The sequence below is a fragment of the Arabidopsis thaliana genome, chromosome 4 (assembly GCF_000001735.4).
Source record: "Arabidopsis thaliana chromosome 4, partial sequence".
In the NCBI taxonomy this organism is placed as follows: Eukaryota; Viridiplantae; Streptophyta; class Magnoliopsida; order Brassicales; family Brassicaceae; genus Arabidopsis; species Arabidopsis thaliana.
The window spans coordinates 16,930,690-16,955,350 of record NC_003075.7 but is presented as its reverse complement, the minus strand read 5'-3'; the positions used below and the strand labels follow the sequence as shown (position 1 = coordinate 16,955,350).

General features: G+C 37.8%; 9 protein-coding genes and 1 pseudogene across 22 annotated transcripts; 4 read left to right on the top strand and 6 right to left on the bottom strand.

Moving 5' to 3' along the window:
• The first annotated feature begins 8 nt into the window (after window positions 1-8).
• On the top strand, window positions 9-2,388 carry AT4G35785 (RNA-binding (RRM/RBD/RNP motifs) family protein). Of its 6 annotated transcripts, none has more exons than NM_001342372.1 (9): window positions 9-226; window positions 301-323; window positions 646-786; window positions 899-922; window positions 1,015-1,114; window positions 1,232-1,381; window positions 1,461-1,626; window positions 1,759-1,828; window positions 1,932-2,388. In NM_001342372.1, the coding sequence occupies exons 1-9, from the start codon at window positions 224-226 to the stop codon at window positions 1,945-1,947; spliced, it is 693 nt and encodes a 230-aa protein (NP_001320147.1). In that variant the 5' UTR covers window positions 9-223; the 3' UTR covers window positions 1,948-2,388. The 6 variants fall into 6 exon arrangements, with proteins under 6 accessions (NP_001320147.1, NP_974690.4, NP_001154288.1 ...); NM_001204000.1 differs by having other exon boundaries at window positions 74-226; window positions 854-922; window positions 1,018-1,114; window positions 1,461-1,497; NM_001342371.1 differs by having other exon boundaries at window positions 85-226; window positions 1,461-1,497.
• A 15-nt stretch (window positions 2,389-2,403) lies between these two features.
• RTFL6 (ROTUNDIFOLIA like 6) lies at window positions 2,404-2,945 on the bottom strand. Its single transcript, NM_001085029.3, has one exon. The coding sequence runs from the start codon at window positions 2,737-2,739 to the stop codon at window positions 2,551-2,553; it is 189 nt and encodes a 62-aa protein (NP_001078498.1). The 5' UTR covers window positions 2,740-2,945; the 3' UTR covers window positions 2,404-2,550.
• Window positions 2,946-4,730: 1,785 nt separating this feature from the next.
• STY17 (ACT-like protein tyrosine kinase family protein) lies at window positions 4,731-8,982 on the top strand. The gene is made up of 15 exons (NM_119744.5): window positions 4,731-5,151; window positions 5,225-5,339; window positions 5,415-5,620; window positions 5,782-5,836; window positions 6,062-6,172; window positions 6,394-6,444; window positions 6,671-6,843; window positions 6,924-7,031; window positions 7,224-7,297; window positions 7,508-7,683; window positions 7,844-7,939; window positions 8,009-8,089; window positions 8,203-8,256; window positions 8,342-8,476; window positions 8,551-8,982. Exons 1-15 carry the CDS (start codon window positions 4,946-4,948, stop codon window positions 8,620-8,622), a joined length of 1,713 nt encoding a protein of 570 aa, NP_195303.2. The 5' UTR covers window positions 4,731-4,945; the 3' UTR covers window positions 8,623-8,982.
• Window positions 8,983-9,084: 102 nt separating this feature from the next.
• On the bottom strand, window positions 9,085-10,473 carry SEN1 (Rhodanese/Cell cycle control phosphatase superfamily protein). Of its 6 annotated transcripts, none has more exons than NM_119743.4 (5): window positions 10,127-10,473; window positions 9,838-10,034; window positions 9,677-9,747; window positions 9,523-9,576; window positions 9,110-9,442 (listed from the first exon to the last, which is right to left on the bottom strand). In NM_119743.4, exons 1-5 carry the CDS (start codon window positions 10,276-10,278, stop codon window positions 9,368-9,370), a joined length of 549 nt encoding a protein of 182 aa, NP_195302.1. In that variant the 5' UTR covers window positions 10,279-10,473; the 3' UTR covers window positions 9,110-9,367. The 6 variants fall into 6 exon arrangements, with proteins under 6 accessions (NP_001078496.1, NP_195302.1, NP_001078497.1 ...); NM_001085028.1 differs by having other exon boundaries at window positions 9,159-9,442; window positions 9,519-9,576; window positions 10,127-10,410; NM_001085027.2 differs by having other exon boundaries at window positions 9,085-9,576; window positions 10,127-10,434.
• A 200-nt stretch (window positions 10,474-10,673) lies between these two features.
• Window positions 10,674-13,320, top strand: LTO1 (NAD(P)H dehydrogenase (quinone)s). Of its 2 annotated transcripts, NM_119742.4 has the most exons (7): window positions 10,674-10,827; window positions 10,904-11,189; window positions 11,470-11,726; window positions 11,823-11,935; window positions 12,086-12,233; window positions 12,318-12,455; window positions 12,529-13,320. In NM_119742.4, exons 1-7 carry the CDS (start codon window positions 10,729-10,731, stop codon window positions 12,616-12,618), a joined length of 1,131 nt encoding a protein of 376 aa, NP_567988.1. In that variant the 5' UTR covers window positions 10,674-10,728; the 3' UTR covers window positions 12,619-13,320. The 2 variants fall into 2 exon arrangements, with proteins under 2 accessions (NP_567988.1, NP_001329911.1); NM_001342367.1 differs by having other exon boundaries at window positions 12,318-13,320.
• Window positions 13,291-14,889, top strand: AT4G35750 (SEC14 cytosolic factor family protein / phosphoglyceride transfer family protein). Its single transcript, NM_119741.3, has 3 exons — window positions 13,291-13,800; window positions 13,887-14,151; window positions 14,267-14,889. The coding sequence occupies exons 1-3, from the start codon at window positions 13,677-13,679 to the stop codon at window positions 14,484-14,486; spliced, it is 609 nt and encodes a 202-aa protein (NP_195300.1). The 5' UTR covers window positions 13,291-13,676; the 3' UTR covers window positions 14,487-14,889.
• An 89-nt stretch (window positions 14,890-14,978) lies between these two features.
• On the bottom strand, window positions 14,979-19,363 carry RecQl3 (DEAD/DEAH box RNA helicase family protein). Of its 2 annotated transcripts, NM_119740.3 has the most exons (19): window positions 18,968-19,363; window positions 18,776-18,883; window positions 18,668-18,675; window positions 18,492-18,575; window positions 18,139-18,279; window positions 18,003-18,037; window positions 17,844-17,927; window positions 17,680-17,768; window positions 17,369-17,521; window positions 17,191-17,287; window positions 17,061-17,064; window positions 16,825-16,974; window positions 16,663-16,734; window positions 16,529-16,594; window positions 16,327-16,454; window positions 16,154-16,248; window positions 15,932-16,050; window positions 15,729-15,838; window positions 14,979-15,626 (listed from the first exon to the last, which is right to left on the bottom strand). In NM_119740.3, exons 1-19 carry the CDS (start codon window positions 19,116-19,118, stop codon window positions 15,179-15,181), a joined length of 2,142 nt encoding a protein of 713 aa, NP_195299.2. In that variant the 5' UTR covers window positions 19,119-19,363; the 3' UTR covers window positions 14,979-15,178. The 2 variants fall into 2 exon arrangements, with proteins under 2 accessions (NP_195299.2, NP_849500.1); NM_179169.1 differs by lacking the exon at window positions 18,668-18,675 and having other exon boundaries at window positions 15,019-15,626; window positions 18,968-19,231.
• A 485-nt stretch (window positions 19,364-19,848) lies between these two features.
• AT4G35733 (F-box SKIP23-like protein (DUF295)) lies at window positions 19,849-21,115 on the bottom strand (the record flags this gene model as incomplete). Its single annotated transcript, NM_001125652.1, has 2 exons — window positions 21,058-21,115; window positions 19,849-20,971 (listed from the first exon to the last, which is right to left on the bottom strand). Exon 2 carries the CDS (start codon window positions 20,923-20,925, stop codon window positions 19,849-19,851), a length of 1,077 nt encoding a protein of 358 aa, NP_001119124.1. The 5' UTR covers window positions 20,926-20,971; window positions 21,058-21,115.
• Window positions 21,116-21,401: 286 nt separating this feature from the next.
• Window positions 21,402-21,804, bottom strand: AT4G35731 (annotated as a pseudogene). Its single transcript has one exon.
• Window positions 21,805-21,851: 47 nt separating this feature from the next.
• AT4G35730 (Regulator of Vps4 activity in the MVB pathway protein) lies at window positions 21,852-24,348 on the bottom strand. The gene is made up of 7 exons (NM_119739.4): window positions 24,149-24,348; window positions 23,725-23,857; window positions 23,535-23,638; window positions 23,272-23,443; window positions 23,026-23,166; window positions 22,854-22,945; window positions 21,852-22,776 (listed from the first exon to the last, which is right to left on the bottom strand). Exons 1-7 carry the CDS (start codon window positions 24,238-24,240, stop codon window positions 22,110-22,112), a joined length of 1,401 nt encoding a protein of 466 aa, NP_195298.2. The 5' UTR covers window positions 24,241-24,348; the 3' UTR covers window positions 21,852-22,109.
• Between the last annotated feature and the right edge of the window lie 313 nt (window positions 24,349-24,661).

Here is a 24,661-nt window from a genome sequence, read left to right as displayed (position 1 = left end):
TCCGGGACTGATTACGATTATTGTTATTTTCTTTTGTTGTTGCAGACACCATAAGAAACGTGAGTCTTGCTACATGCAATTATTGACTCTTGTAATAGTATAAAATTTTATTGAATAATTCATCTGTAGACAAGGGGGAAAAGAAAGACTGATTTTACGCTTTATTGCTCTCACTAAAACCCTAATTCTCTCCGTCTCGATCGCGACCTCTGTTTCTTCGGCAATGGTAAGCTTCCACGACTAAGTCTCTGTGTTCTTCTTGATCTTCGAGAAATTTGAGGTAATTACTTCGTTTTGCAGGCGGATTCTCCTCAAAGAAGAAGGTTAGATTCAAGTTTCTATTGCTTCGCATTTCGGAGCTGTTATTGTTCCTAAATCGTTCTCTTTTGTTTTTTTACATGTTTCAACAATTTTGAATTGCATTACATTTGCGTAGGGTTGTGAATCTGACGAATTGATTTTGGGAATTTTGACTTTTTAAGATCTAGTATTGGAGTCTTTTTCTATGTAGTTGTAGTTCTTCTTAATTATGTTTTGTTGCAAATGCTATTTGATTGGGTATTTGTAGCTCAGAGGACTGATAAAGAGCTAAATGTTTCTAAGTAACAAGTCTCAGTGTAATCTTTTACTTGATTTCTGCATCAGGGATTCACGATCTCCTTCACCCCGAAAAGAACGAGCTAGATCCAGATCCAGGTCTAGGTCCAGGTCTAGATCCAGGCCCAGGCTTAGGTCCAGGTCAAGATCTTTGCCAAGGCCTGTTTCTCCATCACGAAGCCGTGGAAGGTTAGTTATTGCGCAGTATAGGGTTTTCTTATGTAGATTTTGGGTATGTCACTGAAAATTTCTGAAGAATATTGCGTGGTAATCTTTTTTTCATTACCTGTACACTTTGTAGGTCAAGGTCAAGAAGCCGTGGAAGGTTAGTTCCAGCTTTCTCCATATGAGTTTGCATTCTCTTGTTATCTGTAATTCGTTTGATATTTTTGCGATATTTTGAATTTTGGTTGACAGAAGTGAAGTTGAAAACCCTGGTACCACTCTCTATGTGACTGGCCTATCTACAAGAGTCACTGACAAGGATCTTGAAGCACATTTCGCCAAGGAAGGAAAGGTGATAACATCTATACCTGATTCTCATTTCTCATACTACCAGTTTAAGTCTATTTTGTGTCTGCATTTTTGGGCATATAATCTTTGATCATATAGTTTACCATTTTCATTTCCATAGGTTGCGTCTTGTTTTCTTGTGATGGAGCCGCGCACCCGTGTGTCTCGTGGTTTTGCCTTTGTTACAATGAGCAGCCTTAAAGATGCTGAGCGGTGCATTAAATATCTCAACCAGTCTGTACTAGAAGGCCGATACATAACTGTGGAAAGGGTAAAATTTCATGCTCTACTGATTTTGGTGGTAGTTTGAGATCATTATTTGTTGACTTGGAGGTTTTCTGATCATTCAGAAAATATTGCATCAAGCAACAATCAGAGATGATAAGAGTACTCATCCTTGCTCAACATCATTAAGTGAAACACAGCTTGATCAATCGAATCGCCAGCTTAAACATAATCATAAGCAACTATATTGCCTCAACTCTCAACTCTCAACTAGTCAAAGGACATTATCAAGTATCAACAACTATTAGTCAAGTGTTTCTCCAGCCTAGGATGCATCTTGTTTCCTTGAATATACCTATGGCTTTTCTAGATTGAAAGTTGTGTTCCATTACATGAGCTTTATGTACTTTGTGCTTTCTTCAGTCCAGGAGAAAGCGCCCGAGAACTCCCACCCCAGGCCACTATCTTGGCTTGAAAAGCTCCAGAGACAGCGGTAATTGAACATTTCAAACCTCGTAGTTATTATTGAGTCTCTCTCTAGACAGATGAAAGGTTGCTAACTGTTCCGTAATCTTTTTGTTGTTTTGATAAAAAAGATCGAGAAGGCCGTAGCAGTCGAGGGAGGCACTATGATCGTGATGATTACAGAGACCGTAGGTCACCAAGACGCGACTATTCACCTCGTGATGAAAGAAGGTCTAGAAGAGATCGGTCTTACTCTCCTCATGGAAGAAGCCCAGAGAGAAGATCAGAGAGAAGGTCTGAGAGGTCAGAGAGAAGGTATGAACCCCGTGGCTCGAGATGACCTGTTTTCATCCTTTTGACAAAGGATTCAAAAACTTCTCTGTTGATTTAGGTTGTGTAATTGATCATCCTTAAAATAGCACAAAGATTCTGTCAGGCAACGCTTTGGGTTTCATTTATTTTCTGTTGTTAACGTGTTATTCTGTCGGAACTCTCTGAAGTGAAAACTAAAAACTGTAATAGCTTCTCTGTTATGTCTCTACTCTACTTGTTTTTGAATGAATCAGAATATCTTATGTGATTAGAATCTTTAGATTGTTCGCAATTTTTTGTTAAACAAAAAGGTGGAGATACCAAATTAAAGCTTGAAAGTTGAAACTTAACTAAAAACAAAACCCCAAGTTGTGACCAGAGACAAAAATAATCAATCGTATATACTTGTTTAATTATCGAATACTAACACAAACCTCATCAAGAATTGGCGTATTTGTGCCAACAAAGCAACATAAGAATACATCTTCTAGCTATATAAAACCTAGAACGTCTCTCCTTCACCATGGCTAAACATCCTTTATTCCTCCTCTCCATTGATTCTCTGCAACATTCTTCTTCCCTTTTCCTCTTTCTCCTCATCTTTGTCGCCGATGAGCATTGCCCCATAATTGTTCTCTTCTCTTTGATTACTTCGTTTCTTCACACTTTTACGTTATTGCTCTTTTTGTGCTCTACGGAGAGATGATTTTTCGTTATAAAAGACAAATGGAAGAAGAAGAAGAAGAAGCAATATTAAAGGGACCAAATGTGAAAAGAGTGGAGAGGAAAAATAAAATGAAAAAAGACTATAAATAGAGGAGTGGTGGAGCAATGATGATGCGATGACGTTCAACATCATTAAGTTCTTTCATTTATTTACGTATTCGTAAAGAAAATATATTATTTCATTTTGCATATGTACTTACGCGATTAAACAATTCCACATTACTACGCTTTATCATTGTTACTTAAATCGTTTATTAGTGGAATAATTGTCTTTGTGTCTAATACCATAAAAGATAGTACTAAAGTCTTCATATGACTAGATCATCCCTTCCGTTTTTTAACGTTAATTCGTATGTTACATTTCAAATCATTTATTGTGGCTTATTAAAGATATACTATAATGTAAGGATCGGAGAACTAATGGTGATCATGTAATGAAAGACAAAACATTGTCACATATATTGTAATTATTTTTGGTTTTCGTTATTAATTAATTGTTAGTATCTTCCGGATTTTGATTCATAAACCAACCAAAAACGCGTCTCAGGTGGTTTTAGCGTACCCGACGTTGCAACTGGCTTATCTTTTTCCTACACGTGTCTTCCTCTGGTTGGTATTATATCATACGTGTAAAATGGACTTTTACCTTAATTAACCGCATCTTATGGTCATCAATTCATTTCTTAAGCTACTTTTTTAATTTATTTGTATGACTTTTCTTATCGTTACTTATTTGATTAAACCTTTCTTACGCCATTTTTTTTTCTCGACAAGTATGTTGCATGAATTCATATTGGAGAAAAATTAAAGATCAAATAGGATTGAAATTGTTTGGTAAACCGCATCCAAAACCGCACCGCAACAGTGCTGTAACAGTATCAAAATCTCTACATATACATATGTATCTATGTATTTTCGTTACTATTTGAACCGCACTGCACTTTTTCCGCACCGCAAAATGCAGTCACCATTCGGACCCTAAGTTTAGTTATAAGAAGGGCTTCTTCGTAAACGCAAAAGCAACGTACGTCAGCATGAACTGGTGGAAGAGAATAAAGTATCTGGAAGAAGAGAAGGCAGTAGTGACCAATCATTGGTACTTGATTGGTTTACGCCACGTCATCACACTTTCCTTTCACAGCTGTATAATATTCCCCTCTTCTTGTTTTTTCTTGACAAAAAGAATAAAAATCATTTTTTTCATTTTCTTATTTTTATTTCGGCTGATCATTTTTCCAGTTTCTGGATACATTTTATGATTTTAATTACCGAACCAGATATGGGATATGGTTATAAGCGTCGTCATATGGATATTGTTGTCGCCATTTTCATTTTGTCTTTAACTTTGCGAACGTTGCCCACTTGCCACTTTATTTACTTGTGTTAAAGTGTGTAAAATACCAACACCAAGCAAATATGGGCCACAAGGCCCGACAAAAATGATCTGTTGCGTTAGGATTGAAATTTGAAAGGCCTATTATCATTTAGGCTCACTCGTACCTCGTACGTATTGCTATTGCCTATTGGTTGTAACAAGATCAACTTTTATGTAATTACCAATATTAAACTTATAGTGTTATACAACAAATAGTGAAATAAAAACAAACATGTCCATTAATATGTCATCATATTTGTATCATAAGTAGCAAAACATAAAAAAAAATATATATAAAAAAGTCATCACCATCCACCATCATCTCCTTTTCTTTTTGCTTCATAAACATGAAAACCACCATACATTTATCTCGAAGCCAAAAAAGCAAAACTGTCCATTATCCATTTAAAGCATTACAATAACTAAAAAAATAAGAGTATTCTCGTGACCCACACTCATATGGACCCTACATAATGACGTGGATGAGTCCTACGTGTTACACAACGAAACGTTCATGTCCTCCCTGGCTTTCAACCCAAACTCATACATTACACCCTCTCTCTCTCTTCTCTTCAATTTCCGTCTTCTCACTCTCTAATCTTTTCGCCTTTAGTTGAATCTCTGGGATCATTCTACCTTTTTGTGGATTTAGGATCGAAGAAGAGATCACTCCTACTGTTGAATTCTGGTTTTACTTGAGAGAGTTTTTCAATTCTGATCTGCTGTTTTGCGATGGCGATCAAAGAGGAGACGGAGGAGAGTTGCGGAAGCAGAGCCGTGGTAGCTTCAATAACGAAAGAAAGCCCTAGACAGCACCGTATGAAACTGGAGGTGTACGGTGAGGTTCTTCAACGAATCCAGGAATCCAATTACGAAGAAGCTAATTTCCCTGGTTTTGATGATCTCCTCTGGCTTCACTTCAATCGTCTTCCTGCTCGGTAATCTTTTTGGATCCTATGATAATAAATGTTTTCAAATTTGACTTCCTGCTGAAATGGATTTTGTGTATAGATATGCTTTGGATGTAAATGTTGAGAGAGCAGAAGATGTACTTACTCATCAGAGATTGTTGAAATTGGCTGAAGATCCTGCTACTAGACCTGTTTTCGAAGTTCGTTGTGTGCAGGTGTGATCATTTAACCATCTTCACCACTTTTTAATCTTGCTTGCTTGCTTCTTCATACTTCCACTTTTCTTACAGGTTTCTCCCACATTGAATGGAAATTCTGGTGACGTTGATCCTTCGGATCCTGCGGTCAATGAAGATGCTCAAAGCTCCTATAACTCGAGGTCTCTTGCACCTCCAACTTTTGGTTCTTCTCCGAATTTCGAAGCTCTTACTCAAGCTTACAAAGATCATGCTCAAGACGATGATAGTGCTGTCAATGCACAGTTGCCTAATTCTCGGTGAGATATATACTTTTGACACTTAACTTACTTGAGTCTTCTTGTCTGCATATACTTGAAGAGGCGTTCTTTGTAGCATGGTATCGTCTGTTTTGCAGGATTATTTGATTTAATTTTACAACCATGTGTGGTGATATTATCCTTTGTTGTCTATCTTATAGACCGATGCACGAAATCACCTTTTCTACAATCGACAGGCCGAAACTCCTTAGTCAGGTTGGTGATGTTGCTTCTTCCATTTCTTTTTATGTCAGCTCTGATATTGGAAACATGTGACTTTGTGTTCTTTTACAATTGCTTTTTCTCTTCGTTTGAGTAGAGTGATGTATAGGATTCCCTCTCTACTTTTAAGGATCCATTAGATACAGTCATGTAGAGAATGGGTGGTTATGTTTCTATTAAGCCATTATCTGACTGAGAATCGGTTTGTTTTCTTTCCAGCTAACTTCCATGCTTGGTGAACTTGGATTGAATATTCAAGAGGCTCATGCTTTCTCTACCGCCGATGGTTTCTCTCTCGATGTATTTGTTGTTGATGGCTGGTCGCAGGAGGTATAGTTTCAGTTTTCTGTATGGTTCACAACATCTTTCAGAACCATCATGTTACTTGTGACTGATGGATTAAGTAAACGACTTTGAAAGATTTTGACCATTGAGTAAATGACTTGTGACTTATGTAATAAGTAAATGACTTCGAAAGATATTGACCATTGATGACCTTTCTGCCCCTGCCATCTAAACTGGTTGCAACTTTATACACTTTTGAAATACAGGAAACAGAAGGTTTAAAAGATGCATTGAAGAAGGAGATAAGAAAGTTTAAGGTATCTTTTGTTAGTCTATTGTCATGAGCATTCCTTATCTTCATGAGATTCCTTATATTAGACTCCATGCCACATTCATAATTTAAATTCCGAAAGTGCAAGTAATGGTTTAGAATTAGCTCACTCCGAAACTGAATGCACCACTGTACTGATGTTTTTTTTGCTATGTTTTGAATCAATTTTGATAGTCGTCATGTCTCCATATTCCACACTGGCTGCTCTGCAGGATCAACCTTGTTCAAAACAGAAATCTATCACTTTCTTTGAGCATGACAAATCAACCAACGAGCTGCTACCTGCGTGTGTTGAAATACCTACGGATGGAACTGATGAGTGGGAAATTGACATGAAGCAGCTCAAAATTGAAAAAAAGGTGGCATGTGGATCATACGGGGAACTGTGAGTTTTCATATTCAAAAATCTTGTTTTTAATACTATATGAGGAAATTAACAGCTATATATTCTTAATGGCTATGCAGATTTAGAGGAACCTATTGTAGTCAGGAAGTAGCTATCAAAATTCTCAAGCCTGAGCGTGTTAATGCGGAAATGCTACGAGAGTTTTCTCAGGAAGTATATATAATGAGGTGTGCTGCAATTTGATTCTAATTGCAACTCGTACTCTTATAGTATATGTATTCTAATAAATCTCCAAAAATTCCATTTCATGGTGTATACGTAGAAACATGCATGAGTTTCCCTCATTTTCTAACAACCAGTGTCCATTGAACAAAGTTAATATTCAGAAACATCCACTACTGATACTTCCCTATTTGTAGGAAAGTTCGGCATAAAAATGTTGTCCAGTTCATTGGTGCATGTACACGATCACCAAACCTCTGCATTGTGACAGGTAAGTTGTCAGTAGATTATGAATAGGAGACTGGTTCCATCTAGATCGTTTTTTTTGTTGGTTTTGTATCTTCAAGCGTGGTGAGAAAGTTGTTTCAGCAGGACATTGAGGTTCTATAGAGTATTGTTTAGTAAATACCGTAACATTTCATTTCCTAGTTTTGGCCTTTACATGTATTCATGGTCGGATGATTTTATCCTTTTGTATCAGAGTTCATGACTCGGGGGAGCATTTATGATTTCCTTCACAAACACAAAGGGGTTTTTAAAATTCAATCTTTGCTCAAAGTGGCACTCGACGTCTCGAAAGGAATGAATTATCTGCATCAAAACAATATTATTCATAGAGACCTTAAGACTGCTAATCTTCTTATGGACGAACATGAAGTAAGTCTCAATCTTTGGCCACTGATCATGTAGTCTTTTCAGCTTGTAAACCTTTAAAATTCTACAAAAAACTTAATTTCCTCTTTCCGTCTCCACAAAATTCTTTTAATCTTCTTAGAACAGAGGTACATGTCTTTAATTTCTACATAATTTTGGACAGGTTGTCAAAGTTGCCGATTTTGGTGTTGCCAGAGTGCAGACTGAGTCAGGGGTTATGACAGCGGAAACAGGGACATACCGATGGATGGCTCCAGAGGTATTACTTCTTTGTCTTGTTCTTTTTTTTGACTTTCCATGCTTTTGACACTAGACTCTGTGAACCCAGGTCATTGAGCACAAACCTTATGATCACAGGGCAGATGTCTTCAGCTACGCGATTGTGCTGTGGGAACTTTTGACTGGGGAAGTAAGACTCCTAGTTTTCTCTCTCTGGATTTTAGTCGAAAGTTGCTAAACTCAGTAAATCTCATGTGTTTAACACACTTTTTTTTCTTACTGGTGTATAATGAATGAAAACAGCTCCCATATTCTTACTTGACTCCACTGCAAGCTGCTGTTGGCGTTGTCCAAAAGGTATCATGTCTATAGGACTTTATAGTTATTTTTCTCGTGCTTTGATTAACGGCCTTCAACACAATGACTTGTAATTAATTTACAGGGACTTAGACCAAAAATTCCAAAGGAAACACACCCAAAACTGACTGAACTTCTTGAGAAATGCTGGCAGCAAGACCCAGCTCTAAGACCCAATTTTGCAGAAATCATAGAAATGCTTAACCAACTAATCCGCGAGGTAATTGATTTATCATTGCATCTCTCTCTCTAACCAACACGATTCTTAGCATTAATATGTTTTGAAACCACCAGGTTGGAGATGATGAGCGCCACAAGGATAAACATGGTGGTTACTTTTCAGGCCTAAAAAAAGGCCATCGTTGACTCTCTCGGGTGCGCTGAAAAATTTGGTTTGATCGGTTTGATAGAGCTCTACTCACTTCTCGTTTTTTCGTTGTACAGTTTCTTAGAGCCTCACTCTTTTTGTCCATGTATAATTTTCTTAAAAAACAATCTCCTTTTGATACAATTATCACTGCAGAGATTGATTTGGATTGCAACTCAATAAAGTGAAAGCCATTCTTTTGAAGCCATTCTTAAGAGCGGCTACGGATTTCTTTGTTAATCAAAGCAAGTAATCATATTAACTGATCGTAAACGATTCAGATACAGAAACACCTGTGTTGAGATTGATATTAGTTTTCATAATATTAGTTTCGGTTCCTTTCGGTTTGATCTTGTCCATGTATAAATATGTTTTTCTATCATTTTATAAATTTAACACTTAAACTTAAAGAATAATAATTTAAAACCAATTTAAAACTTAAATTTTAAGAAAGTAATTAATAATTTTTAACTAAAATAATGTTAATTTCACTATTATCATTTAAAAATTAGTTTAAGTATTAAAATTTTAAAACGGCGAAAACTAAACGTGTGTAGGCATGCATCCCCGTCCTTAATTGGTCCGTAAACTTTGTGGTGTTCGAAGTTCGGTAAAGCTTTCACCCAATATAGATTTGACAGTTAAACTATGTTTTAGAGAATAATAATGATGATTGATACTTGCGTTGAGAACATCTACAGAATTTATTGATAATTACAGGAGGTGATATGGCTATGATTGTTTTCACTCTTCTACCGGCAGCTCATTCTCTGTCCAAGCGACGTATCCTCCAGCAATGTCTGTGATCGCCGTGAAGCCCTGTACATGTGGCGACATTAAACCCGCTTGTCCTAAACCGGATAACGGCTATATAAATTGAAGTGATATTACACACATACAGCAGTGAGAAGATCAGTTGAGGCCATAAATGACATTTGACCGCTCTCACAACCCTGCAGAAGTAGTTTATTACGTGCATCAGAGATTTTGTGAAACAAGGGATTGTCTTCATAGGGGTTTATTTAGTCTCTGAATGTCAAAACTGAAACTTACGATTATGATTTCATCGTGTTTCCTGAAGTGGGACGAGACCTGTCTTAGAAAACTCGGGTTCTTAACCATTCCTGCAACGGTTTTGGCTTGGTGTTAGTTTTAAGTTGTTTTTCATTTTCACTCTTTCTCATAAGAGGAACCTTAAGGTCGGTGATGAAAACCTGATCCGACTCTGTACATGTAAGGTACGTTGATGGCTCTAGTCGGATGTCCGATGCTGAATTCGTCTGGTGTCCTCACGTCGAGATAGCGGTATCCTGCTTGAGCTAGCTCACGCGCCACTCTTACTGGTACTGACGTAGGAATTTTAACTGCCTCTGCTGCAACATTTCCTCTGCTTGTTGTCGTTGCTTTCCTCCTTGAGCAAGAAGTTAATACTCAGATTTAATATTTATTCATAATCTAAAATCAGATAGAGAAGGCGATTCTCGTCGTTGATTGCTAGCTTACCATCGGAAGTTTGAGTTTCGAAGATCAGCTACAATAACACCTCTTCGTGTTGGTAATTGGCACTTGAAAGATCCACATGTTTGTAGAGGTGGAGAAATAGCCGATGACCAGTTTCCAATTCGTGATGTTGTGTTAAAAGCAGTGGTTTCCATTTTCACTTCTTCTTTGAAACTTCTTTTAGAATGCTTTGATGCTACTTAGATACTTCTTCTCTTAGTTCTATAGCGTTTATATAATACATACAGACACAAAGGTATGGGTGTCACGTCAGCAAGTTTTATGTCCGATCTTCGAGTCTCTATCATTTCTATGGATAAATTCAATTATGTACCAAAGTCGATTCCAAAATGTAAACAATGCGTAGATAATGAATCATGATAAGTCCAACTCGGTGCCTCGTGAGTCGTGTTGAAGAGGATAACTTGCTGACTCGGACGGATAAGAAGACCGTAAGGCCCAATTGTGATAAACTAATTATGGATCCAAATTATCGTATTTGGGCCTCGTTTAGGCCCAATATTGAAACAAGTGGCTGAGATAGTGGAGCGGAGGAGAGAAGATGATGAAGTTAACAATGGTGGAATAGCGATTCTTCGACGACGATGATGGCGAGGTTTGTTTCTGTGTCGTCTTGTCAGTTTCATTTCGGCTTCCGTGAGGTTTCTCCTCCGTCGGTAACTTCTTATCCTAGACGATTCGAGGTAAATTCTTGTCATGTGTTTTCTTCAGTGACAGTAGTGTGTGATCGGTCATTTGAAGTCAGATGTTCTGAATTAGGTCTCTGATCGGAGATTTCCTGCGATTCCGATTAAATGTTCTTCATCTGAGCCGGAAAACGGTGAGGATTCGGCACCGTCGCTGTCTTCCTCCTCCTCATCGTCTACAAGTGAAGTATCTACTAGTAACAGTTCGACATACAACTGGTACACCGGAATCGGCGGTATTGGGATGTTAGACACTGCGTATTTGACTTACCTCAAGGTCACTGGCTCCGATGCGTTTTGCCCTATTGGTGGTGGCACTTGCGGTGATGTCCTCAACAGCGATTATGCCGTCGTTTTCGGTATTATCCATCGCTTTATTGATTATAGCGTTTGATTTATGTAGCTAATTGTCCTCTCTTTTATAGTAGGCATGATTAAATACTCGCATGTGATAGTCTCTGTGAATCTTTGCTTGAAGCTATATCATTTAGGAGCTTTGGTACTTAGTATGCATAGAATTGTTAGAGTTAAATAGCATGCTTCACTCCACTCTATGTAGTGCTTTGTCTTCGTTGTTTGTCCAACATTGCATTGCAGGTAAGTTGAACTCAATGAAAATCCTTTTTTACATTTTGCCAGGTGTTCCTCTTCCAGTGATTGGATTTGTTATGTATGGCGTAGTAACCGCTCTAAGTGCAGAGCTTGGGGAAGGGAATCTACCTTTTGGAATCAGTAAGAGCAATGGGCGTTTCGCGTTATTTGGGATCACGACTGCAATGGCATCTGCTAGTGCATATTTCCTGTATATCCTTAGCACAAAACTCTCAGGATCATCATGCCTGTATTGTCTGGTGTCTGCTTTCTTATCATTTAGTCTATTTTTCCTCTCTGTAAAGGTATCCCTTTATTTCCATTTCTTTTTTTTTCCTGATGTTGACTCAAGATAACTTCTAAACTTCGGATTATGATAATGTGCTCCATGCATGTGGTAGGATGTGAAGTTGCAAGAAATACAGCAAGTTGTAGGATTGCAGATATGCTTAGCAATCATAGTAGTTGCCTCCTTGACTGCTTCTTACAGTACTGCTCAACCAATCCCTTCACGGTAATCAAAGTTCATAGTTTTCTTTGGGGAGTCCCGATAGAAATTTTAGTCATTTGTAACGAGTAGTGAACAAATAGCTTCCGAAAGATGTATGAGTCTTATCAGGTGGTCTCTTTTAATCCCGATCGTTTTTTGTTTCACTCCTTCCAGCTCTGGTGACATTGAACTGCCATATTTTAGAACAGAGATCAGTTCATCATCGAGCCCTTATGCTATTGCTTTAGCAAAACATCTAAACTCCATTGGAGCTAAAATGTATGGGGCATTCTGGTGTTCTCACTGCTTAGAGCAAAAAGAGGTAGTTAGTTCATTCATCACCTGTTTGCCAAGAATCAGTTTTATGCTTTTATTATATGTTCATTATAGTTCCATCCATCTACAGATGTTTGGAAGAGAAGCGGCAAAAGAACTGAACTACGTGGAATGTTTTCCGGATGGATATAAGAAAGGAACTAAGATACTCAAGGCATGTGCAGATGCTGCGATCGAAGGATTCCCAACATGGATAATAAATGATAAGGTGAGTAAATCCTCTGAACCCCTTGTACATTTCATCACATGTCAGTACCTATTTCACCTCTTTTATAAATTAGGTCTTAAGCGGAGAAATAGAACTCGCTGAACTAGCGGAGATGACTGGATTCAGCCTTGATCAGGCAAATGAGACCAATCAACTTCAGTAAATTTTGTATTGGTGCAGAAAATATTAAGGTGAATCCGTAAATGTTGTTTACTTGATCCTCCTGATAGCTATAGGGTGTTCTATACAAATTCAAGTAATGAAAGTGCTTATTGTTGCCATAGGAGGTTACAACTTCATCTGTATCACTTAGCCTACACCAGAGCATCACTATTTTATAATTGAAAGATTCATAGGTTCTTCCAAAGAATGTTAGGGTACTATTAATTCGAGAATCTACAGCCATCTAGTACTGGCTTTATGTAAGTATAATGTCTAAAAGTATGGTCTATATAAGAGAGTCACACATGTATTTTGTATATATATGCGTGTAGAGTAGTAGCAGATATATGATGTATGGGAAACTTAGAGAATTACGTTTACAATATTTGGTGCCCTATTGAATACCTTCCTTGAATGTGCCTCCTCGGTATTTTTCTATTGTAATGATCCATCCACAAGTTTCGCTGTTATTATCCGTTTAATATGCAGAAGATAATGTTTTTCCTTATATTTTTTAAAAGATTCCATTGGGCATTGGATAGATATGAACATAGAGATCTTTATAATCTTTAATAATTTGTAAGCTCAGATTAGTTTAACTCAACATCGGATGGGATGATCCAAAATAACGCCCATCTTATCCAATAATCTACATGAATCATGTGATGAGACGTAACGCTTAAGGCGGGGGGCGGGAAAAGAGTCAAAAAAGGCAGTAGCCGTTAGATGTAGCAAAAACGGATGGACCAGATTAGTTGCTTAACAACGAAAGATCAAGAGAGGGCGAAAAAGGTAATAATTATTGGAATGTAGGACCCACAAAGAGGTGAGGAAGATCATGATAAAAAGGAAGATGCTATAGAATATTCGTAAGAGCCCGTCGTTTCTCCCATTACCCTCCAATTAATACACTATTTTTTTTATTTTTTTGTCTTTCCCTTTTTAAAATGATCATCATCTTCTTCTTCACTCGCCTCAATTTTTGTTCCCTTCTTCTTCTATAATTCAACTGTGAATTTCACCGACGAAACAAAAAAGAGAGAGAGAGAGAGAGAAACGATGAGTTCTCAGATTTCGGAGATTGAACAAGAGCAGCTGATCGAGAAGCTTGAGATCTTCAAGATCCATGGCAGAGACAAACGTGGCCGTAAGATCCTTCGTATTATCGGAAAATTCTTCCCAGGTACTGATATATCAATCGGATCTGTTTCTTTTTCTCTCTGTGTAGATTTGTTCTTATATTTGAGTTTTTTTTGTTTCTGAAATCAGCTCGATTTCTGTCACTGGATGTGTTGAAGAAGTATCTAGAGGAGAAGATATTTCCTCGATTAGGTAGAAAACCATTCGCCGTACTCTACGTCCACACCGGCGTACAGAGAAGCGAGAACTTCCCAGGTATCTCAGCTCTACGAGCGATCTACGACGCAATTCCGGTAAACGTCAGAGACAATCTTCAGGAGGTTTACTTCCTCCATCCAGGTCTTCAATCACGTCTCTTCCTCGCCACCTGCGGCCGATTTCTATTTTCCGGCGGGTGAGTAACTAACCGCCGCGTTTTTTAATTTTCTGGTCAACGACTTTTCTTGATACTATAGTTTTTTTTAGAAAAACGTTGATTAATTAATTGGTGTGGTGATTGGCTGCGGTAGGTTGTACGGGAAGCTGAGGTACATAAGCAGAGTTGATTATCTGTGGGAACATGTGAGGAGGAATGAGATAGAGATGCCGGAGTTTGTATACGATCACGATGATGATCTGGAGTATCGTCCGATGATGGATTACGGTCAAGAAAGCGATCACGCGAGGGTTTTCGCCGGAGCCGCCGTGGATTCATCAGTCTCAAGTTTCTCCATGAGGTGTATCTCATAGCGTAAAAGGCTAAAACTCCACCCACTAGATATCGGATCGTATCTTATAAACCATATAATATACGAATACGATTAATAATATATCAAAAAGATTGGAAATAGGTGTGCTTTTTGAAATTAGTGAGCGTTTTTTATGGAAAAGAAAAGAAAAGAAAGCAGTTGGCGTCTGGATAAAGGGAAGGAGGAGAATCTTTAGATTTTTTCTTTAATCTGTTTTTCTTTTGTCTTGATTAGTTTTTTCTTTAGTGGTGGTGGTTGTGAGTTAGTGTGTAAAATGTATATTGTCATATGTGAATTTAATAATAAGTCCTTTTGTAAGATGATCAAGGGAAAATTAGAAATTGAAAAAAAGTCATTTTAAATTTACAGCAGCAAATATGAAGTTCTCTCACCCAAATTATGGCGACTTGTAGGTTTATAATTTAAATTTTAGTGTTGTCGTCGTGATGCTAAGATTGGGATTCAAACTATTTTTACACAAAAATCAATTAAGCTTTGGTCTAATTTGGTTTTTACATCGGTTTAACTGGTTTACCTTCAGTAAGTCTATTCAATCAGGTGGAATACTAATTATTGTGTATGTTACGACTTTAAGAGACAAATGGGCCAATGCTAAAGCTAAACTACAAATGAAACTGGAAAAAACGTTTTTGGCTAGTGAACAAAAATCGTGAGGGTTTAGCACATTTTTATTTATTGAAGCTTCATTATCTTTGCCGGTTTCTTGTCATCAAAACCTTCAGAAGATTTATCTATCAATGTGTTTTGTTTTATTTTTCTCCGGTTAACAAACTCTGAGAATGATGGAACTTGTGGAAGCCTTATAGGCGAAAGGATCGGACTCACCACTAGCTCTTGTGTCGGTTCATCAACCCTTGACTCGACCGTGTTAGTCTTACCATCATCTTCTTCCTCTATGTTCTCCACCGGTTCAGTAGCCAGCAACGGCTCTTCTAATGGCTCTTGCTCTCTAGCCAAACTGACCACTGAGCTAAGTCGGGTCATTAGCTCATCTCTGCTTGCGGTTCCTAGCCATCTCACAGTACTCGCTATCTGCGAGTAGTAAAACGATTTCCCTGCTTTGCTATATTTTCGATAGCACTCATTTTCAAGAAACTCGGATCCTTTCTGGGAATCAATCCTGCAAAATATTAATTTCGGGTCAATCAATGAGATAAGAGAGAGACCCATAAGCTTCATAAACTAGAATAGACAGACTTATGCGGAAGTTAGAGAATATTACTCCTCCACACAGGCAAGCAGCTGAAGTACTCGTGTCAACGCATCCAAGAGTCTCTGCTTGCTCGAATCCCTTAGGGCTTCAGATATTGCATTCTTCTCTGACTTTTTGACCTGCAATTAGTTCGAATAGGCTTTGATAGGTTAAACTGGAAATGATGTTAACTTCTTGTTTCTAAAGAAGATGAGGTGAATTTGTTACCAAACCTGTTTATTCCTTTCGTAGTACTTTTCCTCAGCTTGCTCCAGTAAAACCAATTTCTCGTCTAGTCCCAACTTTTTCGATAGTTTAGGTCCTGTTACGCTATTGGCAGCCTCAGTGGCATCTGGGTGTAGATGACTCAACATGTGAGTTAGAAATTAAAGCTACAAGAAGTTTACTCGAAAAGATTGGATATGCATGCAAGTAAATATCAATAAAGGAGTTACCATCTGAATCTGATATTTCCTCATTGGAATTGCTTCCATCTTCATTACGATTCCAGAACTCAGAGTACTGTCCCTCATTGGTCTTATTGTTCGAGCTTTCAAAAGAATGGGCATGGGGTTCAGTTAGACTCTGTATACCTCGCAGCACATTTAGATTCGGTTAAAAGCAAAACCTGGTGATGAAAATTCGAGAAGAATTGTGTCTTCGGGAGGCAGTGGTCATAAGCTCCTCCAAGCAATGAGCAACTTGATTAGGATGCTTACATGCATCACACGTTTTTTTGCATTGCTGCACAGGAAACTGTTTGCAACTAGAAAATCAGCAGCTTACTTTGATAGTTGATTCATGAATCATCAGTAAAATACAAATCACACCTCTTCACCAAAGCTCTCAAGAATCTTTTTTCTTCGGCATCCAGAACCTTCGCAGTACGTCACAATCTAAATACATGGAGAAATAAGTTTAAACTAAAATACATAGAGGCTAGAAGAAACAAGAAAGCATTTACCTGTTCAAAGTCAGATGTAGGCTTCTTAGAGGATGAGGATTTCTTATTCTCCGAATTCCGCAGAAGATATTCCTAGCAAAGAGTTAGTAGAGTAAGCTATAGAACTTACACGTAGAATGAAACTTGTGAAGCCAAAACTTGTCATAACCCGTTTAACGTTACCATTTTCTTTCTGTCATCTACACCATAGTATAATACACTTCTTGAAGGTAATTGATCCCGACCTGCTCTACCAGACTCTTGATAGAAAGATTCCATTGATTTTGGAATGTTAAAATGGCAAACCATTCTGACATCCTTCTTATCTATGCCCTAGAAAGTCAGTAGTCTCATCATGCTACAGTACATAAGAAGTACACAATTAAACAGATGCAACATGAGAAAGAATCTTTGTTTACCATTCTGAAGAAAAACCGTTAGAAGTTTACCACGTGCCCCAACGAGCTCCCAAACATAATAAGGCGTAAAGAAGATGATCATAATGAACCCAGGAACCAAATGCAAGGTAATTCACAGAGTTATTCATACCCGAAAGCCACTGTGGCAACAATAATTTGCTTCTTGGAGGACAGCCAATCATCTAAAACAGTACTCCTCATTTTACTATTGAGTCCTGCATGATAGGCTGCATATATATGGATAAGTAAATGTCAGCGCTTGTCACTCAATATTGAAGCAGATAGAGGTAGATGGGACGAATTTTTACCCGCAGAAGAAATCCCAATACTGGAAAGATGAACAGACAAGTCATCACAGGTTGTACGCTCAAGGCAATAGATAATTGCACAAATATTTCCACATGACTTGAGCAAGTTGCCCAAATCAGTATAAGCATTATCCAAAAGATCTTTGTAACGAACTGCACGAACAAAAACTTATTTAGATGATAGGAAAGCAAATCTAGAAAATCCTTTCTATAGTAATGAAAGATTCTAAAACAAAACAATATTTGGAATACTTCATAACAGTTTACAGAGAGAAAATATCATTAAACAAACTAGGAGCTCGATGAGAAACCTTCATAGAAGATATTTGGGCGATTGAAAGAAGACTTGAGGACCAAAGGATTCCGCAAATTCAAGGAGTCGATAACATCCTTTTGTACTCTGCAAAGAATTGATGTTGAGAAAAAGATCTAAAATTTACGCACATGTTTTTTAAGCACTGAAATGGAAAATTACTTGGGAGCAGCAGTAGCAGTTAGAGCCAACACCGGAACATCTGCCAAAGAATCTCTCAAGGTTGAAAGTTGACGATAACTAGGTCTGTAATGTGAGAACACAAGTTAGACTATAGTAAGCCCATGGACAAGAATACTGACATAATCACCAATTATGAACCTGAAGTCGTGGCCCCATGATGAGATGCAATGCGCCTGAAAAATCAAATAAACACTCAAGAAAATTAAAGCCAACATTCACGTCAAACACCTTAAGCTTTCCTGGTTACTCTAGTATAGGCATTACAAGGCCTTACCTCGTCTATAGCTATAAGATTTAGCAAACCCCTGGAATGGAGTTTTCTCAGCTTCAACATAAACCCTTTCGTCGCAATCAATTCTGGAGTAACATACAGCAATCTTACTGAGGGTTTTCCAGAATCAAGGTCTTCATGGATCTAAACCAAAGTCAAGGAATTATCAACATAAAATACTCAAGTAAAACAATCATCCCAGTGATTTTATCAATGTTATAGCAAAGCACATGGAATGAATTTAGAATTTTAAGAAAGAGTACTGGTGAAAGAGGTCAGATAATAGACAAAGCATAGAGTCAGGTCGTATATAGATATATACACAGAGACCAAAAAACACACAATAGCCAAATCACCTTGTTCTTAACATGTGTAGCTTGGGTAGATGAGAGATACTCAGCAGCAATACCTTTCTCCTTCAGCGCCATTACTTGATTTTCCTAAGTAGAAACAAAAAACGTTTCTTCAAAAACCATTAACAAAAAAAAGCTTAAAAGAGAAGAACACAATAAGAAAAGGACAATGCACTTACCATCAAAGCTGAGAAGTTGAAAAACACGAGAAACAAAGCACATCGTTAGAGAGACCAATCAAAACAGAGATTCTCCATTAACGAATCAGGGAAAAAAAACAGATTTACCAATCAAAGGAGACACAACAAGGACGATTCCAGGTTTAGCTAATGCAGGTATCTGATAACAAATCGATTTTCCTCCTCCCGTTGGCATCAAGCAAAAGCAATCCCTTCCTAATCTCATCAATCACAAAACAGAGAATTCTAAAACAATCATTCTAATTTTCTCCGGAGTAAAAGAGAAAAATTACGACTTACCAGATACAACAGCTTGAATAGCCTCCAATTGCTTCCCTCTGAAATCTGCATGACCGAAATGCCATCTCAAAAGCTTCACCAATGCTTCTTTTCCGGCAACGTTCTTATCGGAGCTCTGCACATTCTGCACCGGCAACGGCGATTTCTTCATATCTCTGATCACCTATCAACGCCTGGAGGAAACTAAAAAATTTTTAGAGACGATATTTCGAGTGCTTATGATTGTTTCATCGATTCTGGGCAAATTTCAAAGAATCTGTCGACAGCTTCCTCTAGACGCTCGCGGAAAGTGAAGAAGGCGATTCTCGGAATGTAGAAACGACGCCGTTTGACTGCTTACCTATCGGTCGATACTCGATAACCAAACCAAAAAAGATCAATCTAACCATAATTTAGTCAACCGGTCGACAATAAACGATAATTGATATTTTCGGTAAATGTTTTTTTTTCCCTGTTGCTTTTTGGTAATCGTTAATTCCTGGTTGTGTTAAAGTTTTGGTTTTACTAATCGGAAATCTATAATGTCTAGAAAAAATGATTGATAACAATCTAATGGTTTATAGTAGTGATCAATTGTGCATGGCACATATCACATCGTTTTGATCGGTTATTAATAAGGAGTCAATTCGCCCTGAGTAACATGCAGAAGGTTCTGTAATCGATGCACCAAGTATACTCTAAAAAAGTTCTCTCAGAGTATGCAAATTTCACTTGTTCCTTTTGTAATTTTAGTTTACTTAGCAAAGTAAGTAACAAATAACAAAATCAGAAAAATATGAAAGAAAAAAAAAGAGTAACAAGCAAAACTAAAACCAAGAATACAATTTTTACTCTAATGGACACAAGAGAAAAAGAAATCAAAATTCAAGAGAAAAACATGATCAAACTAAAGGAGGAATAAGCATCTGAAAACAACTCTGAAAAGAAGAATCAACCATGTTAGTGATACTACCATCACCAAGCTTGAACACTTTAACATTGTTTTGCTCTGTAAAATAGATCGAATTCTCCAAACATCCATAGTACTCTCTCGCCAAGACAGAGAAACAACTATCTGTAGCCATCACAAAAGCCTTATCTCCCAAAGACTTAACCTCAACATATTCAACCAATTCCTCGTCCATCTTATAAACCTTGAAACCAACTGTCATATCTATATCAACTCGCTTTATGCGAAATTTCCTAGAAAATCGATGAACAATGCATAGATCTCCGCAATACTCAACGAACCTCTTGTCTTTGCACTCATCAATGTCACAGTAGTCCATTGGAGTACTTGAAGGTCCGAATTGAAATATTCCAAACTCAGATAAACTAATCCACCAAACTGCTCCTGTTAAGTCTAAGGCATACATATAACCTTTGTGAAATACAATATCCGAGAAAAGTTTAACTTCTTCATCCATGATTCTTACCCAATGACTATCACTTTCGTTACTATTGCACAACCAGATTTTCTTGTAGTTATCAACTATGAAAACAAAGTCCTCTGCTAGAACAACTCTAGCGAAATTAAACGATGCTCTAGTCGAATTATAATATAAGTATTCCACGTCGTAAGATTGATGAATCTCTGAAACCGTGAACTCCAAGAGATCTAGGGTTTTGCCAGATGATTTGATGGAGAAACGAGAGAGAGGAGAAAGGAGCTGCTTTTGAGAGGAGACATAGGCATCTTGGAGTTTGATAAGCCATCCTTTGTCCGGATATGACGACAGAACCACTCGATAGAAAGCTGCGGGAGAGAGCGAACACGTTTTACCAGTACTGTAAGGAGAGAGAAGGCGTCTACGGTTGCGTTTGAGGTGGTCGAGAAAATTCTTGTCGGAGTCAACCGCAGAACGGAAGGTTTTGCAGATGCTACGGAATCGGAGAAGCTCGACTTTGGAGAAGAGACCGTTGGCTATATGATCGAGGAGTTCTCCGGGTAAATCAGACCACACGGTGGCTTCACTCATCTCTCTTTGTTTGTTGAAACCCTAAGATTCGAATAATCTGAAAAATCTATGGACAAATCGAAATAAGGTATGTATATATATTATAAATGTGACAAGGAAAATAAATCTCTTGTAGAAAATATAGGAACTTACCTTTTCCTTGGTCAACCATAATATATCAATACCCTTTATATAGGAAAGTATTGTTAACAATTAATTTTCACTTCTTGACTTGACTAAGATTAGTTTATTGGTGAATATTTTTATTTATTGTCTAGTCCAAATTTCTATATAGACCAAAAAAGTGTCAATAAGTGGAAAAAAAATTAAATGTTAAGATGCACTTTTTGAAGTTTATAATTTATTTTCCTTCTTAATAAAAGTCTCTTTTATACCAATGACATTATATATATATTAATATTTATATAAAGTTTTCTTAATTTAGTTCGGCCAATTTTTGTTAATAAATTATAAATGACATTAAATGAAATAAAAGATTTTGCTACAATGAGAGCCTTGTCTTCCAAGGAACTAACCTCAACCCAATTTGCCAAATCCTCTTCCATCTAATAAAAACCTTAAAACCAATGGTCCTCTCGATATAAGCTTCCTTTGCGCAAAGTTGATTAATAATGCATAGATCTCCACAAATTCACAATACTCCACGAATCTCTTGTCTTTGCAACTATCATATTCGTAGTAGTAGTCCATTGGAGTTGAAGGTGTGAATTCAACGAGGCTGAGCTGTGATAAACTAATCCACCAAATTGCGCCAGTTAAGTTTAAGGCACAGATTTGTCCCCTGTGAAGTATAATGTCCATGAAATCTTCATCTTGGTTTCTGATTTTTGTCCGAATTCTACTTTCGTCTCCACTCTTGCAGCACCATTAAATTAGATAAGCATTCCCTAGTATGAAGATTAATAACTAATTGTTCCGGTTACAGTTTTGCACTGAATCTATACAATACTTTGGATTTCTGAAAAGCCAGTTTCCAATTTAGATTTCCTGGACCGGTTTAACTATAGTTTTAGTCTTTTAGACAAGATCATAACAAAACCGAACCGTTATATATAGTAAAGTACTCAGTAAACAAAAAATGCATCTTTCTTCTTCCTCTTCATAAACAAAACTAAACATGATAGTTGCATTATCCCGTACATGATTTCTTTCTATGTATATAGCAGTAGTGGAAGTTATTGGCTTCAGATCAATGGCCCTTTACTGTGTCTGATTGCTTCAAAACGTGCAGCCAAAATATCATAGTCAGGCAGTTTTGGGTGAACCTGGTGACCGCTCGAGTCCTGTCTGGACTCACCGGACTGAGGAGCCTGAGGCGGTGCTCGGTTTGGCGGGAGAGAAGAAACACGACCCTGTGATGGTTCATCTGGCTCTGTCTCTTCCTCGTAGTAGTCTGACTCATCAAACTTGATCTCAGAAGTTGCAGGAGGAGGAACTGATCGAGGGTTGTAGCTGTGTCTCCTCCTCATTGTTTCTTTTGCTTCTGCTTCGGTATTGGTATACTCTTCCTCGTAGTCAGATTCATTAATACCCGGATTGTTGTAGCTGTGTCTCCTACCCATTCCTCTGTTTTCTGCACCAGGTTTTGCGTAATAGGAACTTGTTTCGGAGTCTCGTGATTGTCTTCTTGAACCTGGATGATGATGATGATGATCCATGTACTGTGAATCCTTCTGGTGTGTTGAATGATCAGAAGATACAGAGAACTCCTTGTTGCTGCTGTCTCTTCTGGTAGCTAATAAGGAGGCTACTTGTGCTGCTGCAACTGCCTGTTTGGCTAATTCTGTAGCTGCTTCCGCTGCTGACTCGGTGTCATGATAATGCGTGTTGATGCTCATGCTACTAGTCGATCTGATGAGCAAAACAACAATAAGACTTCATTGTTTCAGATCCCTTATTTCAAGCTAACGACTGGAATGGATACATACCTTGGCACTGCTTTGGTAGGATCAATAGGCTCGTTGATAGCTGCACGATTAACTGGTAAGCTTGAAGCGCTAACAAACTTACGTGGCCCGTCCTGCAAGAAGAACACAGCTTCTAAGATTCTGATTTTGAATAATGAAAGAGGAAGTTGAGAGGGGAGATTAAGAGACATACTATGCTTTCTTCTTGAGGTTTGAGAAGTTCTTGCTCTGTCTCTGTAGTATCCCAATCAACCTGGAATTCCTTTGCAATTTCCTTCATGATTTTCAGTTTGTATTCTCCACCGGGATTTCTAACCGAAAGCTTATCAATCAACTACAAACGCACAAGAAAGAAGAAAACAAGTTCGATTTCATCTTGCATCTAAAAACGAATCACAGTTCAAGTTAGACTAATCAGAAACATGAATGATTTAGTTACCATCCGGTTAACACCGCAGCTAGGACGCAAATCAGTAGCAGCAGATACAAAATCTTTCCCATATTTCTTCGCAAAGATGTCTCTAAGATCTCCAAGCTCAGGAATTTCAGAGCATCTAGGCGCAGCAAAAATCAAACTAGCAATACCTTCCTTAAGATCCACAGGACATTGCCTAAAAGAAAGCCAAACACATACACATATAAGAAGCCAAACTGAAGCAAAGCAAAGAGACAAATGAAAACTGATAGTAGATATGAACATACTTTTGCTTAGTGATGATAGTGAGACGAGAAACAATAAGTTCACAGAAAAGCTCAATGATTTCGTTTGCTGCCTGAATGTTCTGTTCCCTTATCACATGCTCAACCTAAATTTGTCAAAAAAAGCAAAATCTTCATTGAATTGAACGATCCAGGGAAAACTCTAACAAAGTGAACCAGGAAAGTGAAATACTCTGATTCGAGCAGTGGCATCTTGACCGGATTGAAGAAGAACAGCGATGTCACGCCTCATTTGCTTCACCACAACTAATCTCTTGTTCCTTATAAGCTTTATACGAGCCACAGCCATCTTCGCCGCCGTTTTGCTTTTTGCCGATTGAAAAAAAAACAGACTTTAATCAGATACTTACATCTTAGAAAAGCCCAGATCGGAAATTTCTCAAACACAGATCAAAGTTTTTGTTTTTTTCTACAAAATTAAGAAACTGAGAATACCCAGAACTAAGAAGCATCAACACACTAAAAAAACCTAACTTTTTCCAACTTCCCAAAATCAAACACGGAAAAAACATTCAATACAAGATTTTTCTTCGCAGTGTAGCAGATTGAGTGAATTTAGGAATCTAAGAAGCATCAAATCAAATAAAATTGAGTACCATTTAGAGGAGTTAAAGCCACGACGGAAGAGAGAAAGACTAAACTTCATGAGCTTCTTGGTCTGCGCAGAAGCTACTTCGGCCGCCGTCATTTTCTTTTCACCACAGCGTCTCTGACACAGAAGAAGAAAGAGATGTAGAAGAAGACGAAGGCTAGTGTGTGCGAGTGTGTATGTAACGGTCCGCTGAAATTAGGAAAGTAACGCTCTTTTAGAGGTCCCACAAGAACACACCGACTTATGATAGCTGGACTTGGACCATGTCAAAATATAGCCGTTGTATCTTACACACGTTGCCAAAAACCCAACGAGCAGCATCCTAAGCAACACCGTGGCTTGTTGATTGATTACATAATGGGCTTAGATGGGCTTTGGTAATGGGCTTCTTTTGAGTCAAACTAACTTTTTAAAAACTTTTATCAATACAGCGAATAATTTGAAGATCTTCTCATTAATAGTAGAAATCTTATTAGGTAACAATTGTCAATTGGATTGTCGACCATATTAGGAGATT

Bases quoted from the DNA above. Each gene is read 5' to 3' on its own strand.
- AT4G35785 (NM_202961.5), top strand. The intron at 324-645 runs GTTAGATTCAAG...TTTCTGCATCAG, and splicing joins GATTCTCCTCAAAGAAGAAG to GGATTCACGATCTCCTTCAC. The intron at 923-1,014 runs GTTAGTTCCAGC...TTTGGTTGACAG, and splicing joins AGGTCAAGAAGCCGTGGAAG to AAGTGAAGTTGAAAACCCTG.
- RTFL6 (NM_001085029.3), bottom strand. From the start codon at position 2,739: ATGGGGCAATGCTCATCGGCGACAAAGATGAGGAGAAAGAGGAAAAGG.
- STY17 (NM_119744.5), top strand. From the start codon at position 4,946: ATGGCGATCAAAGAGGAGACGGAGGAGAGTTGCGGAAGCAGAGCCGTG. The intron at 5,152-5,224 runs GTAATCTTTTTG...TTTTGTGTATAG, and splicing joins TTCAATCGTCTTCCTGCTCG to ATATGCTTTGGATGTAAATG. The intron at 8,257-8,341 runs GTATCATGTCTA...ATTAATTTACAG, and splicing joins CTGTTGGCGTTGTCCAAAAG to GGACTTAGACCAAAAATTCC.
- SEN1 (NM_119743.4), bottom strand. From the start codon at position 10,278: ATGGAAACCACTGCTTTTAACACAACATCACGAATTGGAAACTGGTCA. The intron at 10,035-10,126 runs GTAAGCTAGCAA...TTCTTGCTCAAG, and splicing joins CGAAACTCAAACTTCCGATG to GAGGAAAGCAACGACAACAA. The intron at 9,577-9,676 runs GTAAGTTTCAGT...CTACTTCTGCAG, and splicing joins AACACGATGAAATCATAATC to GGTTGTGAGAGCGGTCAAAT.
- LTO1 (NM_001342367.1), top strand. From the start codon at position 10,729: ATGATGGCGAGGTTTGTTTCTGTGTCGTCTTGTCAGTTTCATTTCGGC. The intron at 11,936-12,085 runs GTAATCAAAGTT...CACTCCTTCCAG, and splicing joins GCTCAACCAATCCCTTCACG to CTCTGGTGACATTGAACTGC. The intron at 12,234-12,317 runs GTAGTTAGTTCA...ATCCATCTACAG, and splicing joins ACTGCTTAGAGCAAAAAGAG to ATGTTTGGAAGAGAAGCGGC.
- AT4G35750 (NM_119741.3), top strand. From the start codon at position 13,677: ATGAGTTCTCAGATTTCGGAGATTGAACAAGAGCAGCTGATCGAGAAG. The intron at 13,801-13,886 runs GTACTGATATAT...TTCTGAAATCAG, and splicing joins TATCGGAAAATTCTTCCCAG to CTCGATTTCTGTCACTGGAT. The intron at 14,152-14,266 runs GTGAGTAACTAA...TGGCTGCGGTAG, and splicing joins CGATTTCTATTTTCCGGCGG to GTTGTACGGGAAGCTGAGGT.
- RecQl3 (NM_119740.3), bottom strand. From the start codon at position 19,118: ATGAAGAAATCGCCGTTGCCGGTGCAGAATGTGCAGAGCTCCGATAAG. The intron at 17,928-18,002 runs GTTCATAATTGG...CTCACATTACAG, and splicing joins TCATGGGGCCACGACTTCAG to ACCTAGTTATCGTCAACTTT. The intron at 16,051-16,153 runs GTAACTCCTTTA...ATCTACACCCAG, and splicing joins GGAAATATCAGATTCAGATG to ATGCCACTGAGGCTGCCAAT.
- AT4G35730 (NM_119739.4), bottom strand. From the start codon at position 24,240: ATGACGGCGGCCGAAGTAGCTTCTGCGCAGACCAAGAAGCTCATGAAG. The intron at 23,444-23,534 runs GTATGTTCATAT...GCTTTCTTTTAG, and splicing joins ACTATCATCACTAAGCAAAA to GCAATGTCCTGTGGATCTTA. The intron at 22,946-23,025 runs GTATGTCTCTTA...TTCTTCTTGCAG, and splicing joins AACCTCAAGAAGAAAGCATA to GACGGGCCACGTAAGTTTGT.